Source organism: Hydra vulgaris, chromosome 06 (assembly GCF_038396675.1).
Source record: "Hydra vulgaris chromosome 06, alternate assembly HydraT2T_AEP".
Taxonomy (NCBI): Eukaryota; Metazoa; Cnidaria; class Hydrozoa; order Anthoathecata; family Hydridae; genus Hydra; species Hydra vulgaris.
Window position 1 is genome coordinate 44192501 of NC_088925.1, and position 21024 is coordinate 44213524.

Here is a 21024-nt window from a genome sequence, read left to right on the forward strand (position 1 = left end):
ACTGGGCAGACCAATTAAAATTGCCGTACGACTATGTCATTTGAATAATTAAATAACGACGAATTTATCATGTAGTTAAAATCACCGAATTATAATACTGTATTATAAAACAAATAAAATAAAAAGATTAAAAAATCGAAACTTAATTCCTCAGTAGATTGAGAAATACTTATAATAACTTAATTCCTCAGTAGATTGAGAAATACTTATAATAACTTAATTCCTTAGTAGATTGAGAAATAACTATAAAATATTTACGTGATTTTTCTCTTTTTATACACCAGTTGCTGAATATAAAAAAAAAAAAAAAATTTACTTCAACAAAAAGATTGAAATAAGGTTAAACAGACTGAATCAAAAATATTGAAAACAATCATTGTGTAATGAAAATTGTGTTGTGAAATTGATGCGGCAAACAGGAATATCTCGCAATAAACTCATTGTTTCTTGAGTATATGGCCTGTAGCCATGGAGAGGATAGAAATGTATTTATTTAAAAGAAAACTTTTATATATTGTTTTTTACAGAAATGCTTAGCAAGAGAACAAACTAGAATGTATATTTCCGAATCTCAGTGTTAGTTTGTATCTAATATTGAGTAATTGTTTAAAAATGATCTTTTCTTAAAAAATACTAAATAGAATACTCGTCGAGAAGTTAGGTTACTATAACCCCTATTTTTAACCGGCATTTGACGACGAGTATTCTATTTATTTTTATCAATGGCACAATGTATGTTTTGATCAATCAAAAAGCATATTTATATATATACATATATATACATATATTTACATATGTATATATATATATATATATATATATATATATATATATATATATATATATATATATATATATATATATATATATTTATATATACATATATATATATATTTATATTATAATGCCATTACAACTTTTTCTTAAGTTTGAATTATTTCTATCCAACAACAACAAAATTAAAAACACGAAAATCAACAAAAAGTATAGTATTGAAAAAAACTTCTAAAAGATTTAAAAAGAAATAATTCTTAATTGGTTTATCAAATTAATAAATCATTAATTATAATATTATTTAAAATCAAAGATGTATATAATATATCAACTAAAGAAAACTCAATTTCTATTTTAATTACTTTACCTTTCTCATTAATGTAAAGCTGTATGTTTATTTTTAGATTTTATTAGCTTTAACATCGCTTTAGCGAGTTACGATAGCTTAAACAATGAATAACAAATGACAACTTTTAAATTGCGTTTTATGGTCTTCTTTTCTATTAGTAACTCACCAAAGCTACATTGCGTATATCAAACCGATATATTTGGAAAAAAACAAAAATTGCATCAAAATATAAAAAAAATAATAAAAAATGATCTCAACTAATTACATTAGTGCTACGGCTAGGCACTGTAAAAGGGGGTGCTGTTAGAATCCCCTTTTATAGGATCTAGCCGTAATACCATTCTAATGGAATCATATGTTCTTCCGCCCTAATCAATTTAACACTGTCATCTTTTTTTTTTTTTAATCATCAAATAAACGGTCAAACAATTAATTGAATCGTTACTCTGCATCATACAGTGATCTTACATAGACGTAAAAGCTTTAAATGGGTTTGCCATGAATTTTCAATTCCCATAAGCTATACCTTTGCTTTTTCACTGTTTCATTCAGCCCGAAATGACCAATATCAATAATTTTAAAGCAAAATCTGGATATTTCATACGCGTTTAGTTATCATTAAACATCAAATCTTTGGTTAGATCCTAGATCAGCTGTATTATTGTAGGTTTAGAAACAAAAACTAAAGCAGTAAAGATCTTGAAAACACTAACTTCCTTTTCATGATAAGCGTTCTGATGTAGACTTTTGTTTCAAGGTTATAAAAAGTTAATGTATTTTTTTTATTAATTAATTATTAACATTTTTACGATCTGGTATTGTAAATTGATTTTATTCAATATCATTTTAAGTTATATGGTTTGTAATAACACTGTTTTTTTTTCGCTTTAAAACGGTTTAACTCTTAGCTTGTTTGTATTAGTTTGAGACAACTCTTGATACATATTTTGCCTACCCACTTTTAGATAATATTTATCTCATTTGAATCAGATAATATTTATCTCAAAAAACCTTCAAACATTTGCATATTTAAACCTTCTATTCAAAGTATTTAGATGACAATACAACGTAGATTCCAGTTGTTTATGAAGTATATCGAGAATTTGTTCTTTGAGAGAGAGATATTTTTTAATTTTTTTTTGTGAATGTGAATTTATTATATAAAATAACTTCATATTCTTTTTTAGGCTTGATCATTTTAGTTTTTTTGGTTAGCATCCTTTTTCTGGTAAATTCTTCAACTTTAATCAATGATTACCCCAGGACCAGTTTAATTAGCTACAATTTTGTTTATAACAAAAAGTTTCTATAATTATTTGAACAAGTTTTATCACAGTTACTTGCAAGAGTTATCCAGTAACATTCAATCCACTATAAGCTGGAAAAATATCTTAGTTATATTAAAAGATATATATATATATATATATATATATATATATATATATATATATATATATATATATATATATATATATATATATATATATATATATATATATAAATATTGCTATAATACCCTTCATTTGTTAAGGCATGTGAAATCGTTTCAAGCACAAGTATCATCTTTAACTTATTTTCATGAGCAGCCGTAGCGCAGTGGTTTGTCCGCTTGCCTCAGTAGCAAGAGATCTGTGGTTCAACGCCACCTTTGGGTAAATTTTTTAACATCGGTAAGGAAGGAGGCGTGACCTTCCTTTCAAATACTTTTACGCAGTGCTCTGTGATAAGACGATAAGAACTTCTTGGGGCACCTAAAATGATAAAAATAAAAAAAATTTTATCAATAAGTATGATTGAATGTTTTCTTTATAACTTCTCTATAACTTTAGACTACTTTGCTTTGGAGTTTGATCAAATTTAAGAGCCAATTCCAATTCACCTACAGGTCAACGTTTTTGAGTAATACCACGTGTATTTTTAGTGATTTTTCTTAGTGATCACAAACTCTGTTTTAGATAAAATATTATAGCTTTAAAAGAACCTAGCGAATTCTTTAAGAAGAGCTGGTGAATTTATTCTTTTAATACTTTATTAAAACTTCAAAGTGTGCAAGAAGACGTAATTTTTTTTTTTTTTAATCATAAAACATATCTTATAAAATAAAAAGTCGATTCTTAAATTTATTCTCAAAGTAGTTGTTGCACTTTTGCCGCCTTTGAAATAAAATTTCAATATGCTTTTGAAACAAAAGGAGAATTACCATCAGTTTTTCTTAAATGCTAAAAATACTTTCATTTTAATTTTTCATAACCATGTTTTACCTTTTATTTTGTTAAATTATTTTTTTCTTAAAATTTTTTGTGTGTGTGTGTGTAAATATTAAGGTGCTATAAGAAGTCCTTACGGTTTTATCACAGAGCATGACGGAAGAACATTTAACAATCAAGTTCACGCCTCTTTCATAACCAATATCGCTTTTCTGGCCAGAGCCGGCATTGAACTTCGGGCTTCTTGACCTCTTGGTTGTTAGCTAGAGGTTTAATCACTGCACTACAACTGCTAATAACTTGGCAATTTTTTATTGTTTTTTTTTTTAGTTTTTACTATTTTACAAGTTAGTTGAAAACTTTCTTGCAAAATTACTTATATTTTTAGCCATAATTTTTCCAACTTGTTGATTGCAAATATTATCTATTAGTTTTGGAATGTTTCCTTTTTTAAAAAATCATATTTTTTTTACTCACTTGATTTCTATATGTTTTTTTTATATTTATTTTCTAATTCATTTTATTTTATTTTAGTAGTAACTATCTTTTTTTCAAAGATATTTATCTCAAAGTTAGTTAAAATTTTCTAAAAGTTAAATTTTATTTCTCTCTTTTTTTTAATTTTATATATTTCGTCATCATCATAATGAATTATTTACAATACTTTTTAATTAAGATATGACGGGAGCAGGAAAAAGATAAAAGTCTTTTACATATAAATAAATATTAATTTATCGAATAAAAAAAACACATCTCACTAAAACAATCTTAAATACTTTTAAATATAAAACTTTACTTAATTTTTTGTTTCTTTTCTTCTGAAATTTTAATCTAAACATGAATAAATGAATACTATAAATATTTAATAGAAAACATTTAGCACTTTTACATTTACCTAAGCTTTTTAAGCAGTCGATTGGCACTGTTGTATTTGTTTGCATTAAATATGAGATGGCTTGCTTGTTTTCAATTTTTATTTCAGATACGCCTTAACTTTGTTAATGTTATAATAACTAATATAAGTATGGGTAAATAGAAAAGTAGATTTTAAATAGTTTTTATTCAACATATATCTAGTTTTATACCTAATTTAAATAATTTTGAAAAAAAAAACTTTTTCAGGTTTATATGCTCTTTCGAACTTACTTGCTCATCTAGTAAAGCGTCTAGTATGAAAAGAATCTAGTAAAAAAGAATTTAATACAAAATTTACGTTGAAACCTGAAGTTTTTTAATTGAAATGTCGGGAGTTTTAATGGTTAGGTATCAGATTTAAAAGGTTTAGAAAAGAGGGTATATATATTTTAGTTCCGTTCAGAGAGAGAGTTTGTTTGCTTTAATCCATTCAAAAAGGTTGTCAAGTTCACGATTCATATATGAACCGTGAACTTGACATTTTAGTAACAAAGATTGCTTAATGTCAGAGTGGGTATAAAAAAATTGAGTGTCGTCAGCAAAAAAGATTGAAGTTTAGCACACTAAATAATAAGTAAATATTGTTTATATACATAATAAACAATAAAGGCTCTAGAATCCCTGTGGAACTCCGCACATAAATAGTATCTATCTTTTCTTCAAACAATATTTATCTTGATGTTAGGTTGTAGGTTAAAGGTAGATGAAATAATTAAAACTATTAATTTGAAATTAGATTATCAGATACTAATAGCCAATCAGAACAACTTATTCAAAATAAAAAATATATATTAGTGATATATACTAATATATTACTAATATATATATTTATTTATTATTCTAAACTAGAACTTTTGGGGAGGGTTTTTTTGATGCAAACAGCATTTTTTGATTTAGAAAGATGAAATAAAAATTAAAGTTTTAAGAAAAAATATTGGTTTTACCTGAGAAATCTTGGTTTTAAGAAAAAAAATATTTTTGTAGAAAAAATTATTGTATACATCATTTAACTTAGTAACAGCTTCTTTAATTTAAAAAAAAATTAAAGAAGCCGGTATTTTTGTCTCACACCCTTATCGTCTTATAATTTAATCAATTTCGAAAATGATTAAACTTGAAAAAATTAAAAAAAGAAGAGAAGTTTATGTATGAAATAAAATTGTTCTTGTTTTATAAAGCAAAGCAAGTTTATTTGTGTCGAGAAACTATACAAAACGGAATAAAAAATAACTTTATTTAAAAAAAAAAAAGTTTAAACCAATATAAAAATTTCTCGTTAACAAACGCTACAAAACGAAACACAACTTTCTTGTTTTAAAAAACTAGAGACTAATACATCTACTTCTACTCGAGGCTAACACCTCGACTCGACGTTGATTACAAAATAGTTACAAAATTGTTTGCCTTAAGAGTTGAAGTAATGGTAATGGTAGAAATAAATCAAACCTGCAGTTTTCATATAATTTGCGTTATTCCGGATAGATCCATTTTGATTAATTGACATCAGACTTCATAAATTATTAAAAATTAAAAAACTGCGATCAATAGGCTATGAAGTTTTTAGTTGACCGTTTGTTTTTACAGTTTACACTTAAGTTATTGTTCTTTAAATAATTTGAATTGTATCTCAAATTTATAGATCTTTTATTGGCACCTTACTCAAAAGCTTACGCATTATTTCTGATCTTTTTGACTTAAAATAAATGTTTACTTTGAAAGATTATTGAATAATATCAAAAAACAAACAATAAAGACCAGATAGAACCAGAACCAAGTTGAAAACATATTTAAATTGGTTTTCTCTGAATATAGAGATAGAACCTTGTTGAAAATGTTTTCCGTCTTTATCTATCAACAAACCAAAATCATACAGCGTTTTTAGTGTATGTGACACAATATAAAACTGTATTTATAAAGTTTCGTTCAAAAATATAAGTTATACTACTACATTCCCTAACAAAACTCTGTAAAGTAAACAGAAAAGGGCAAATGCGTATTAATATATATACGAGTTATCTATCACACCCTTTAAAAGTGCTACATTTAAAAGAGTTTGTAAAGTTGTCAGAGATGATTTTACGGGGGGAGGGGTATCCCTCACCTTCCTTGGGGTGATAAAAATCACCCCCTTCCCCCGCTTTCACAAAGAAGGTGATTTTCAAGTTATAGTCGATTTTTATATAATTTAAAACTATAAACTATTAATAATAACATTTTTTTTATTTCTAATTTCTTATAGTTCATGTAGGAGTTTTTTTATTTTTCACAACCAGATATTAGTTACAATTTTTTTCTCATCATAATATAAACAAAATATTTTTCCGTTAAAAAAGACTATATTTAACCAAATACTGCTAATATACATCTAACAAAAAAATAGAAAAAGTTGCTCTCAATTAGAAAAGAAGAAAAAATTAAAAAAAATTAAAATAAAATGAAATAATTTTAAATTTAGGAAGCATTAGTTGAATATATTATGAAAGACTTGTTAAGATACTTCTACTTGGGATAATCATCATAGTAATTAATTTTTTAGCTTATAACTTGAATACTTTAAACAAAATAGTATTTTTATTATTAGATATGTTTTTCCTAGGTATACTATCGGTTTTTATTATTAGATATGTTTTTCCTAGGTATACTATCGGTTTAGTTCACTTTCTTTTTCTTTCAATTGATGAGGAAAAGTTGATGGAAAGAAAACAGTTTATTTTATTTATTTCAATGCTACTTACAAAATTAAATGCAGCATTTAATATACTAGTGTAAAACAGGCCTGAATGATATAAAACATGCTTAAAACATATTTAAAACATGTCTAATAGAAATAAAAGACTAAAAAATCTACTTTAAACTCCATGCTACCAAGTAAAATGTTACAGGTTGCTTTCATACTTACGAGTCAGTAAGATTACGATCAGTTGAGTAACTTAATTTTTTATTAAAAATCTGCCAACTACTTTAAACTCCATGCTACCAAGTAAAATGTTACAGGTTGCTTTCATACTTACGAGTCAGTAAGATTACGATCAGTTGAGTAACTTAATTTTTTATTAAAAATCTGCCAACTACTTTAAACTCCATGCTACCAAGTAAAATGTTACAGGTTGCTTTCATACTTACGAGTCAGTAAGATTACGATCAGTTGAGTAACTTAATTTTTTATTAAATCACTAACATTTACAGATAAATTATGAACACAATAAAATCATTCCCCACTCATTTAAATTCTTTAATACGCTTTTGTAACAACTCAGTGGGAAATGAGCTAGCGTACAGCGATTTTTGAGAGATTTTTTAAAAAACTTTGTTTTATTTTGTCTTACAACTTTTTAAATAAATTCGGTTTTCAGTATTTGGATCTTATTATATCTTACGATAATCGTTAGCTACATATGGTAGCACTGTAGTTAGTTACAACGTAGCAAAAAATCTGTAGCTAGTTGATCACAATATATCGCAGATTTGTAGCTAGTAATCTTATCATGGTATAATGATAGCAACAGACTGTAAGTATGCAAATAACTGCAACAAAACGACAAGTCTAAATCTAGTTGATGGCTATGTATTGAAGCTTTTATGCTAGCGATGTTATTACGATATATCGATAGCAACATATAAGATTTTTAGCTAGTGATGTTATATAAATATATATATATATATATATATATATATATATATATATATATATATATATATATATATATATATATATATATATATATATATATATATATATATATATATATATATATATATATATATAATACTGTTGTAGCAAATTTTAAAATAGAAACAAGTCTTTATCTATTAGATAACTTTATGCTGTAACTTTGTTGCTATTAACAAGATTATTATAGATAAAACTATTAAAACAGTTTAAAAAAAATTGTAGCCCCAACAAAAAATGAAAGAACTTGGGTGGTATAATTAGAAATCTGGCTGCAATCACATTAACGCGCGTTGTGTAAAATTGGTTTACGAAACTGTCTACAACTATAGTTAGTAAACAAGATAATATTTTGTAATAATAATTATAATAATAGTATAGTATATGCAGAGCCGGCTCGTAGCGTGCGCGAAGTGTGCGAAACACACAGGCGCAGCATTAAAAAGGCGCAAAATTAAAATTCTGCTTAGAAACAAAATATATAGGCCTTTCTAGATCTATAACTAAAAATGCAGAAGGTACAAAGTCAATTTTTGTAAAAACTGAGTTATGCCCCTTTTCCAATCCTAATCATTTTATTTCAATGTTTTCTGCTAACCAATCAGACGAAAGTTTACATTTTGTGTTTACTTCTGGACAAGATGGCCGACATTGATGCTAGCTTTACTGAAATAGGTCACCGCTTTAAATTTCTATTGTCAGTTGTGAATGACATATCTGCACCTTATTTTCCAGATTTAAAAAACATTTTCTTGAACATTTTTATATAAAAAATACAAATCTCATGTTAGTCTATTATCTATATAATTATTTTTACACATTTTTTGTTTTGGTTATATTTTGTGCATAATTATTTTATGTTAGTAATAGTAGATCTAGTAAGTAAAACTGCATGCAACTAGAACTGTCTATTTTGATGCAGATAGTGCGGTTTCAAATTATGATGCACTGCATAATGAGTTGCTTTCTGCATATTTTTGATAGTTCAAATAAATTAAATTTAAAAAATTGATTGTTATTGTTTTATTTTAAAAATAAGAAGGTATTATAAAGAAGGTATTATAAAGAAGGTATTATAAAGAAGGTATTATAAAGAAGGTATTATAAAGAAGGTATTATAAAGAAGGTATTATAAAGAAGGTATTATAAAGAAGGTATTATAAAGAAGGTATTATAAAGAAGGTATTATAAAGAAGGTATTATAAAGAAGGTATTATAAAGAAGGTATTATAAAGAAGGTATTATAAAGAAGGTATTATAAAGAAGGTATTATAAAGAAGGTATTATAAAGAAGGTATTATAAATACATAAAATATTAAAGAATTTGCATTAAACCAAATGAAAAATAAATAAAAAAACCCAAGCAAAAAGTTCTAAGTCTGCTACACTTTATTATGTGAAAGTAATCCTTATGTACCATTTGGAAATTTTTATTGGTAGGTGATTCAAAATAGCAAGCTTTTAAAAAGCAGAAAACTCTTCATAATTTTCTTCGAACAGCTGTAGAGATTGAAATTGAATATGAGAAACCAAATGAAAACAAGAAAGAAAGTTCAAGTGAAAAACAAAGTGAAGGAGAAATTAACATAATTGGAATTAAAAATATTAATGAAGGATATAGTGAAGCTAATGCAGTTGTGGAATTGAATTTAGAAATCGAACCTTCAAACAATAACATGAACTTGGCTGTTGATGTGATCAAAAATAACTGAAAATAATGACGATTTAGCGAATTGACCAGAAAATTTGTCCAGAATATTAATTCAAGACATAGTTACAAAAGAACCTGCAAAATTTTCTGTAACTGCCAACCCAAAAGATGATCAAAACCGATCATTTAACTATATACATTTTTATCGCAAAGCTTCTAATGAAGAATTAATCAACAGATCTTGGCTTGTTTATTCACTTAAATCATACAAAGTATTTTTTTTTGTTGTAAACTGTTTAGTAACGTTACTTCTTGTCTAGTGAAAACTGGAACAAATGACTGGAGACTCATGACACTAATTTTAAAAAGACATGAAAGCAATGCAAAGCATTACGATTCATTCAGAAAACAGACAGATTTGAAGAAAAGACTTAGTACATCTCAAACTATTGATTGTTTTACTGAAAAAATGTACCATACTGAAGTACAACATTGGGACTCTGTTATTAATAGAATTATCAATATAATTTTGATGATAGCTTCTAAAAATATGGCATTCCGTCAGACCAAATTTTTTCAGAAAATAATAGGAAATTCTTAAAAATCGTAGAACTACTTTCAAAGTTTGATCCAGTGATGGAAAAACATTCAAACAGAACAGTTGAGAATCCTAATCGAACACATTATTTGGGAAAGTATATTCAAGAAGAATTAATTCAATTAATTAGCAAAGCAACAAGAGATAAAATTTTAAGTGTGATAAAAAAGGCTAAGTATTTTTCCATTATTTTAGATTGTACACCAGATAATAGATAATCGAGCAAATGCTTGTTATTATACGTAACGTTAACATTGTAAAACAGTCGGATAACAAGGTTATCAGTGTCACAATTCGAGAAATTTTTATAGGATTCATAAATGCATTAGATACTACTGGATTAAGACTTACTGAAGAAATTTTGAATTCGTTGGAATAGATATTCGTGGACAAGGATATGATAATGGATTCAATATAAAAGGTAAAAAAATGGGTGTATATTTTATTTTGTAAAAGTTAGTGTATATTGATATAAGTTCACGAGCCTTTTAAATTCCTTGAGTCTGTCGCTCCTTGAATTTTGTTGTTGCGGATGCAGTCCAAGGATGTTTAGAAATTATAAAATTTTTTTCACAAATTCAAACTATGTATAATTTTTTCTCTGCGACTACAAAGCATTAGCAAATTTTTGAATCAAAATGTTTCAAATTAATAGTAAAGTCATTATGTACTACGAGATGGGAAAGTCGTGTGAATGCTGTTCGTGCTCTAAAATTGGGATTTAAAGAAATTTATTGCGCATTGAAAGAAGTTGTTGACATTTTCAAAAGATTCTATTATTATTTTAACTGCTGAATCACTTGTATCAAAATTAGACAGTTTTGAATTCATATGTGGTGTTGTAGTTTGACACGATGTATTAACTGAAATTAATTGTACTAGCAAACAATTACAATCTCAAACTGAAGACGCGAAGACTGCTGCAAATGCATTAAAGAAAACTATCATTTTTTTTTTACTAAACACACTGAAGATTTTTGCGAAATATATACTTCAAAAACCAAAATTCTAGCTAATGATGCAAATTTGACTGACGAATTCAGTTCTATTTCGCGTGAAAGAGATGGTGATATACAATTAAACCAAAAATTTAAAAAGCAGTTTTTTGATGTTCTTTTTAAAATAGCTAAAGAATCTATAAATAAACAATTTGAAAGCTTTTCAAGTACAATAAAACCGTTCGAGTTTTTGTATAATATCAAAGATATTGATAAAATAGGGAAAGCAGACATAATTAACAAATGCAGATTACTGAAAAAAGTATTGACTCATGGTGAATCAAAAGATGTGTATTCAGTGGATTTTTTTCTGGAACTTAATTTGTTATCACGGAAATTAGATGGGAAAAAATCACCGGAATCTTGTTTAAATGGATCTATGATAGTCAGCTTGAAGAACTGTTTCCTAATGTTTCTATTTGCCTACGAATATTATTTACACTACCGGTAAAAGTGAGTTTAGGGAAATATAGTCTGTTCAAAATTAAAATTAATAAAAAACTATTTACGATCAACAATGGGCCAGGAACGTTTAAACGATTTATCAATAATTTCCATTGAAAACAAAAATGCTGAATCTGTGGATATTGATATTTTAAGATTAAATTTTGCAAAATCTAAAGTTAGACGTGTTTCGTTTTCTAACTAAAAATATGTTTACAATCAATAAAATTGTCAAGAAAGTTATTTTATTTGTAGTATATATTGTTTTATGATTTTAAAAAAAATACATTTTTCGCGGACATATATGACATAAGGACAATAAATTTAGGACAACTGCTTTAAAGTTCATTAGCATAACATAATTCATAATATTATCATAAAGCTCAAAACAGTTGTTTCTTGTTTATCAGTTTATTTTTTCTAGGGCATAAGCTTAATGCAGTTTTTATTTTTAAATCTCAATAGTTTTGGAATTAAAATGGTGGCAGCAAAACCATTTCAATTTTTTCTGGAAAATTTTTAAAGAAAATGTTTAATTTTTTTAAAGCCTTAATGAATATTCTTAAAGTAAAAGACAAAACAGAAATTAAAAACAGATTTCAACGTTATCGAAGCTAAAGTATATCTACAGTAGCGGTAATATAACATAAAGTCTTTGCCACACAATAAAATTTTTTTAATATTTTGTGTGTCCACCACGCGCATCAATGACTGCCTGTATGCGCTTAAGAATTGACTGTACCAGCTTTTGGACTGTGGCAATTGGGATTGCATGCCAAGCAGACTCCAACTGTTGCCACAATTTATCCAAATTGCTGGGCTTGCTTTTCTGCACCATTCTAAACAGTTCCTCCCACAAATTTTCAATGGGGTTCAAGTTGGGACTTTGTGGTGGTCATTCAATCACATTGATGCGTGCGGTTCGAAAGTATTCAGTAACTTTTTTGGCTTTGTTGCAGGGAGCATTGTCTTGTTGGAAAACAAACGTCTTATTCCTGTCAAATACTTGGTGGCAGATGGTTTAACTTAAGTTTTGAGTATTTCTATGTACTTGTCTTGGTTAACAGTGCCTGTACAACAATACAGCCGGCCAACACCAAATCCCGACATGCAACCCCAAATCATAAGGGAAACTCCACCATATTTCCCTGTTGGTGCAACACATTGAGAACTAAATCAATCACCAACTTTCCCTCTAACATACGCTCGTTTTGCTCCACAGAATACAGTAAAACAACTCTCATCACTCCACAACACTTGATTCCACTGTTCAACAGTCCAGTTCTTGTGTTGCCTTGCAAATGCTCGTCGCTTCGCAATATTTTCAGGCCGCAATTATGGCTTCTTGGCAGCAATTCTGCCATTCAACCCAGCTTGCTGAAGGCGTTTCCTTACGGTTCTTGCTGCCAGATTGATGCTGTGCGTTTTCCCCATGTAACTGGCTACATCAGATGCTACATCAGATATATGTGTAATTGTAGTTAATTAGACTAACTATAATCACTAATTATAATTAGTAATTAATTGATAATTACTATGGTGTTAAACCAATCAAAATTGTAGTAAAATTTATAGAGTGATAATATGTGGTATACAGCAACCACAAATTTCAACAAATATGCGCAAAAACATCCAAAAACTATATTTTACTTACCAGTATAATACAGATTGTATTAAAGATGTACTTTCTTCAGACTAGTTACACCACTGTAACTAGTCTTAAGAAACAAACTAGTCTTAAGTTGAAAACAAAAAGAAGTTTTTTTAAAAACTTAATACAAAATATTAATAATTTTGAATATATTTACGATAAGCATTTAATGATACACATATATTTGATCGCAAACATAAGAATTAGCAGTTTATAAAACATATAGTTTTCAGCTAAAAACATATAAAACATATAAGTTTGTTGCTAATAAAACATATAAAGCATATAAGTTTGTAGCTAAAAACATATAAAACATATAAGATGATAAAACAACAGTGATACTACAACACTGCTAAAGCATATATTAGTAAGAGATATTTATTCAAATTACTCATGTACACGTTCATGTTACACGATGTTGATGCCATGATTGTTTGATGGTTCATTATTGATGTTAACAATTTTTTCATCATTTAATAAATTAAAGTAGGGTTAAAACGTTTTTTTATCTTGTAGTATCATTATGTTTAGAGTAACTTAAGTCAAAAGATTTTAGTCTTACCTATTTCTTAAGAACCTGCATTAAAAAAAATTAGTTCCTATCGTATTACAGGCAACAAGCCAATATCAACGTCAGGCCTCGGTTCAATGTTATGCATTTTTTATGAGTCTTTTATATATATGTCTTTTTATAAGTAATCTTTAACAAGTATATGGATTTTATGGACTATGTAAGACTCCTAAACTAATGAAAATATTTTTACGACAATAGTTATTATGAAATGTGTTTATAATCAATGATAAAAAAAAGTTCGAACAATTGCTTTAAAACATAAAAAATTCATTTTGGTATTAAAGGTTGTGCTTTTAGCGCTATCCCCTCCTACCTTTCTTTTTCTAACTCAACTGATTTAGCTTAAACTCCCTTTAATTGCAAAATGCAAAACATATAAAAAATAAAGTTTTAAGGATTTGTCAATTTATTATTTGTGCTATTGTATTTTTTTAATATTGCAGGCCGTGCATTGCTTCAGAAACAACAATAGCATTTCTGAAATAATAAAAATAGTATAAATATCGTACAGTTTAGTACTTCACGGTTAAATGATTTTTAAACCAATAAATATATTTAATAGTACATATCTTTTTCAAATGCATCTTATTCATAGAATTGATTATTTTTTGAAAAAACAATTCTTTGAAAAATTCCAAACGTTGCGAAATGACTTGAGCGAATCGCTAAACAAACTACTAAATATAACTTTAACAAATTTTTGCTTAATGAGTCTATTTATTTATCGACACAATCATAGTCAATTTATTCAATAAAAATTTGAATTTTTTATTTTAAACTTTAAAAGTTTATTATTTATCTGAAATATAACAATTCACGTAACGCGCAGAAAGAAAGTAATATATAAAGCTAATGCATCATTACGCAATAAGTATTAAGATCTTTAAGAATCGTTACTAAAGAGATTTAATATATCTGAAATTTATCACAAACTACTAAATATAACTTTAACAAATTTTTGCTTAATGAGTCTATTTATTTATCGACACAATCATAGTCAATTTATTCAATAAAAATTTGAATTTTTTATTTTAAACTTTAAAAGTTTATTATTTATCTGAAATATAACAATTCACGTAACGCGCAGAAATAAAGTAATATATAAAGCTAATGCATCATTACGCAATAAGTATTAAGATCTTTAAGAATCGTTACTAAAGAGATTTAATATATCTGAAATTTATCACAAACTACTAAATATAACTTTAACAAATTTTTGCTTAATGAGTCTATTTATTTATCGACACAATCATAGTCAATTTATTCAATAAAAATTTGAATTTTTTATTTTAAACTTTAAAAGTTTATTATTTATCTGAAATATAACAATTCACGTAACGCGCAGAAATAAAGTAATATATAAAGCTAATGCATCATTACGCAATAAGTATTAAGATCTTTAAGAATCGTTACTAAAGAGATTTAATAAATCTGAAATTTATCACAACCGTGACATGCCTTCGGGTAAAACAAGAAAAGAATAAAATGACTTATCAAAAAATGTTAGTTGTCTCACTCGTATTAGAAAAGATTGCAAGTTGAAATACAATTTAAATCCTTATTTGTATATCTATTTTTAACGTGAATTACAAGTTTAATTCATGAATGATTTGTTTTATTATAATTTGTTAGGCATTGTCAACGTCGATTGTCTTCAACAAAAAAATTTCTTAAAAAATTTTGTTTTGCCATTGTAAAAAATGATTTTTATTGTAATTATTTATATTCGTTTTTTTTTTTAATTTCAAAAAAAGACAACCCATAACTAAAACTTTTCTCTCAATTAATTTTTCGATTACAAGTTTTTTTCCATAATACATTTATAAGTAAAACTTGTATAAAGATATATATATATATATATATATATATATATATATATATATATATATATCATGTTTTTTATATTTTTGATTTTATTTATGTTTGTATTTTTAAAACTATGTAAGTATTTTTTAAATGGTAAGTAATTTTAAAATATCACAATTATGAGTTGTTATTTTTTTTTTTCAGCAAAAAACATGAAGAAAAAGCATAAAGATATTTATTCTATTGATATTGATCACGACATAATTAACAACAACAGTTTATTTGCAAACAAAGACATTTTTCCGAAAAATATTACCACTACTCAAAAAAGGCATTCTATGTATCAGTTATTTACTAATATTAAATCGCGGTTCGGTTCAACAACTTCTCATAAAAGCGGTAAGTCTTTTAAAAAAAAAAAACGTGCAGGAGGTAGCAATTTAAACAAATATTTTACATTAGCTATAACCTTACAGGCCGTTACTTACTTGTTTAGAAGATAAACCAATTTGTTTGTTATCTACATATTTATATATATATTATACTTGGTATATATCTTTGATAGAGCATCATCTTATATTTGTTTATAAAAAATAATCTCTATTCAAACGTATATTAAAGTTATATACATAAAATATAATAGAGTATAAAAATGTCAATTTAAATTAATTTTTCAGATTATTTTTAAATTAAAGTAAGCAATTTTTTGATCTGGTAAGTAATGAATTGGATATCATAAAGTTTATTTATTAATCAGGCGCTTTATTTTACTATCAAGGGCAACTTTACAATCAGGAGGTTAATCTTATGGTGATTGCATTTATTATTTTAAAGACTTTACATATGAGTTTGGAATTCTTTATACCTCCTGAAAACTTAAAACAAATTGTTTTTATGTTTTTTTATTACAATACAAAAAATTCGAAAAAATGGTCAATTAGCAGTCCAATAAAATGTCAATGAATTTAAAGAAAACACAAGCCGGACTGAACTCTTTTATAAAGAACTGCAGGAATAGAACTTGTAAGTTAATATTATGGTGAATTTATAATTGCGTGCTATGTATAATGTTGCTGTAAAGTTTTTTTTGTATCAGCAAGTAAATCGAACACGAGGAGTAAGCCTCGTAAAGTAAACCGAAAACATGTTGCTCGCACATTAAAGTGAAGTAAATCGAAAACACGTTTCTCACTCATTAATTAAAATCACGCATATATTACCAGTAACTAATGTGATGAAATATATTCCACACTCTTGAACTAAGATCACGCATACATTACTAACAAATGTCATGAAGCAAGTTCCACACGCGTTAACTAAGATCGAGCTCACATAGCTAAGAACTAAGGTCATAAAAAATGTTCACACGCACATTAACTAAGTTCACGCATACATAACTAACAACTAATGTCATGCAAGTAAGGTTATGCAAGTTTGAAATAAAACATTGAACTGCTTAAACTCTGCTTAAAAAAAATTTTTTTACTCTCAATTCTTAAATATTTATGATAAAAACTATTTTAAAAGAGCGCTGATATCATTATTTACCAGTTTGTTGCATTTTATACATTTTTATCCCAATGAATTCAGACACAGGAGTATTCTAAAATTGCGTGTTCTAAATCAAATTAGAAAGAAATAACATTATCAAATAAAAATTTTATTAGCTATAGTTAATTATCTAATATTTAATTAACGATAAAATTATGTAAAGTAAAAAACACTAAAAAACAGATCATACTAAAAAATGTTATAATTAAAAATGCCATCACTAATTTTAAAGTCCTTTTTTTTTTTTTAGCTTTGTAATATATCGAATAAGTATAGACAGATTTGAAAAATTGTATGCATAATTTACACAGTACAATTAATTTTTACAGTTTCTTCTGAAGAACTGGTTGCTGTAAAATAGAGCCGTTGTAAAAGTAATTTACTACTGCATTAAAAAAAATTAAAACTTGGTTAACAATTTCCAAAAAAACAAAATAATAACCGGTGCAATTATTTTTTTCAACACATGGCGTGACTATACAATATGCTTCATGGGGAGGGGGGATAAGCATTAAAAGTTATCTACTTCCAACCAGGCATCATGAAGCTCAATGCGCCACTAAGAATAGTGATTCTGTACAGATGATGAAAATTCTTACTTAAAAAGATTTAAAAACGGGAATATGTCCAAATGATTTTATTTTAAGTAAGAAAGCATACAAACATTTATTTCTTTTATATTTAATAATCTTATTATGAAAAAGTTATTTTAATTAAGAAAACATGAAATGAAGCAATTTTGTTCTCTGAAGAAATAATTAGGTTTTATTTTTGATAACTTTGAAATTTGAAATGTTTATAATTATGTGGCAAATAATTTATGATTTAAATCTATAATTCGAGTCTATAATTCAAATTTTACGGAGAAATAATATATATTCGAATTTCAAAGAGTAAAACAGGCAATCAAATAGCAATTCTAAGCTTTAACTATCATGTATATTTTTATGTAAGCAAGAAAAATGTCTGCAACAATTATTTATAATTAACAAATAATTACTTACACTTATGATTACTAATAATTACCAAGTTATAAAAGCCAATATACAATTCTTTAAATTTATATTAATCAGCTCTAAAATTAGAAAACAGATTGTAATTTTAAACTACGACAATAGCATTCCTTTTACTTAATTTAATACATCATCAAAAATGAATAACTTAATTTTGATACATCATCAAAAGCATCATTTCGCTTTCCATTTGATTTCTCCTCAGCGGAATTAGCATTATGCTGATAATACTAATGCCGCTGGGTGTTGTTAAATTTTTTTTTAACAATACACAGGGGCATGCGTCGTCCGGAGACGTCTGTCGGATGTCCCCTGGACGATGCGTCCCCCGGACCCCAATGGATACTATCCTTAAACTTAGATTGTACTTTTATTTTTTAAATGAAAACTCTATAGCAAACATTTGTCGGCAGTATAAATATTTCAAAGCGAAAAAGTCAAGAAAGAATCGTATTAAATGTAGTCTCGAGCTATGAACACTAGTTCATAGTTTGAGACTACATTTAATACGATTCTTTCTTGATTTTTTCGCTTTGAAATATTTTTACTGCCGACAAATGTTTGCTATAGAGTTCATTAAAGTGGTTTATACCCCCATTTATTGTCAAAGATCAAAAAAAAAATTTTTTTGCTTTTTTCTTTGCAAAATATTATAATGAAATAAAATATATCATTGGAATTTAAAAAAATAAATTAAATACGTTGATAAAAATTTATTTTAATGCAAATCTTTGAAAAAATATATCCCTGGCAAGAACTTAGCAACGGCTCCTTGAGATTGACACAATTCTCATTTTAAGCTGGAAACCTTGCAAAGTCAAGGTGTAAGAAGTTATTTTTCGGCTGAAGAAGTATTTTTAAAACTTATTTAAAACCCATCAAACAACGATTTTTACCATGTAAAATAAGAGCTATTTTTTTGCAGCTTTTAAAATTGAAAATTTGAATGTTTTTCGGAATTGAATAGTGTTATATGGAAGAAAGTGCCCGAAAGCTGTGTTTGGATCAAAAAAAGTATTAGAATTATCTATATTGTCAGCTATTATTGAACTTAATGTGGGAGTTGTTGGAATGGAATCTATTTTTTGAACTTAGTGAAAAGTATGATAATTTTTTATTAAACAATGCTTTGAAAATGGGTTATTAAAGTATGATATTTATAAATAAAAAGTGCACTAAATGAGGCTTAGAAATAAGAAATAATCTTAAAAAAATGTATAAACCATTACTCATTGTGAAACTTTTCTCTATGTGGAAAGCGCTAAAGAGTTTTAGAACATTTACATTTGTTTTTCCGTTCTCTGATTACAGTTAAAGCTTTTTTTCTGAACTCATATTTTGCTTTTAAAAAGTTAAAATATGTTCATGACTTGAAACTTATCAAAGGTAAATTGTAAAGAATTAAAATAATAATTTCAGTATCTCTCAAACAGGCAAGCAGTTTTTCCTTATAAATTGTACCTGCTTCCGAAATTGCCCGTTCATTATAAACATTGCAACCAGTAGATGATAAATAAACCTTCACAAATTAGTCTAGGTTTGGGTATTGTTTTTCATTTGCTGACCCCTACTTTATAAGGTATGGTGTCTGATCTAGATAAATAGGTTTCGTGAAAAGTCATTTTTATTTGCAGTTAAACTTTTCTAAATGACTTCTTCAACTGTATGTATATTTTCTGTAACAATTTCTTCAAAAAAATTTCATAAACTATTGTATATCTCAATTATCATTTTCATTTACAATTATTACACTGGCAATTTTTTTTAAAGCAGCTATCACTTGTGCTGTTTCTGATTGAGACATCTGCGATGCCACGATAGCCCGTTAAGGCAAAAAAAAAACACTAGGAAGAATCATATGGATCACGAACACCTTTTACTAAGTTGGCTTCACTCTCATGAAAAAGAAAACGGATCTTGCTATGTGAAGTAATTTTGAAAAATAATATTGAGTTCTTTTCCAAAATTAGTTCCCAGCCGCTGGGTCACCCGAACCTAGCAACAGCGAACGTTTTAAAGACAAAACTTTAAAATTTTGTAAAAAATTCATAGTTAAACAAAAAAATTTTTTTTACGGCAAATTACACAAATGACTGAGCTATTTTGTTCAATGTGACTGCCATCAGCTTTTTAGATTTGTTAAAGTTGACCTTGAAATGAATAGCAGGCATTGATGTGGTCGATAATCTAAATGCTCTCCACACTCTTCCATGCTCTGGATATAGATTGCTGTAGAACATTGGTACTGAAGATTAACCCCTGAATTGTAAAATTTGACACCTTCATCTTCGTGGCCAGGGTACGGATAGACAAAATTGGCTCTCAATTGACTTTTTCTTTAACTAATTGTTAAATTGTTTTTGTTTTCATTGCCTTTTCCATTAGGTTTTTAAAGCCAACTTATTCAACAAGTGATAATGATTCGCTGTCTAAGCCATTCATTTTACCAGTTAAAGAATGATATTTTATTGGTTTTAGATCATTAATATCCCAAAGCAGTTTCTTTTCAATTACCATTATCAATTTTATTACCTAATACAGCTGGTAAAAGTAAGAGCAACCTCATTATCATCATTGGAGCTGCAGTTAACGTTTTGTTGAGATTTTTTTTTTTTTGAAGATGATTTTTGATAGCTAGTCATTAGTTTGAACTAATTACTAGTTTGCTAGTTTTTTTGGCATCATTTTGATTTTCTGACGTCATTTATGGTCCTGGTTATCTGACGTCACTTATACTTCTGATTTTCTGACGTCACTTATGTTTCTAATTTTCTGAGGTCTTTTATGCTTCTAGTTTTCAAAGAGAACAAGTATATATAAAAA

The 21024-nt window shown here is 26.9% G+C and overlaps 1 protein-coding gene across 2 annotated transcripts in view; it reads left to right on the forward strand.

Annotated features, from left to right (window-relative positions):
• LOC105846359 (uncharacterized) overlaps positions 1-21024 on the forward strand; it is a 65178-nt gene that overhangs the window by 20366 nt on the left and 23788 nt on the right. For both annotated transcript variants that reach the window (XM_065800232.1, XM_065800233.1), the window contains exon 3: positions 15842-16036. In XM_065800232.1, coding sequence (XP_065656304.1) covers positions 15842-16036 — 195 coding nt within the window. The remainder of the gene's footprint in view (positions 1-15841; positions 16037-21024) is intronic.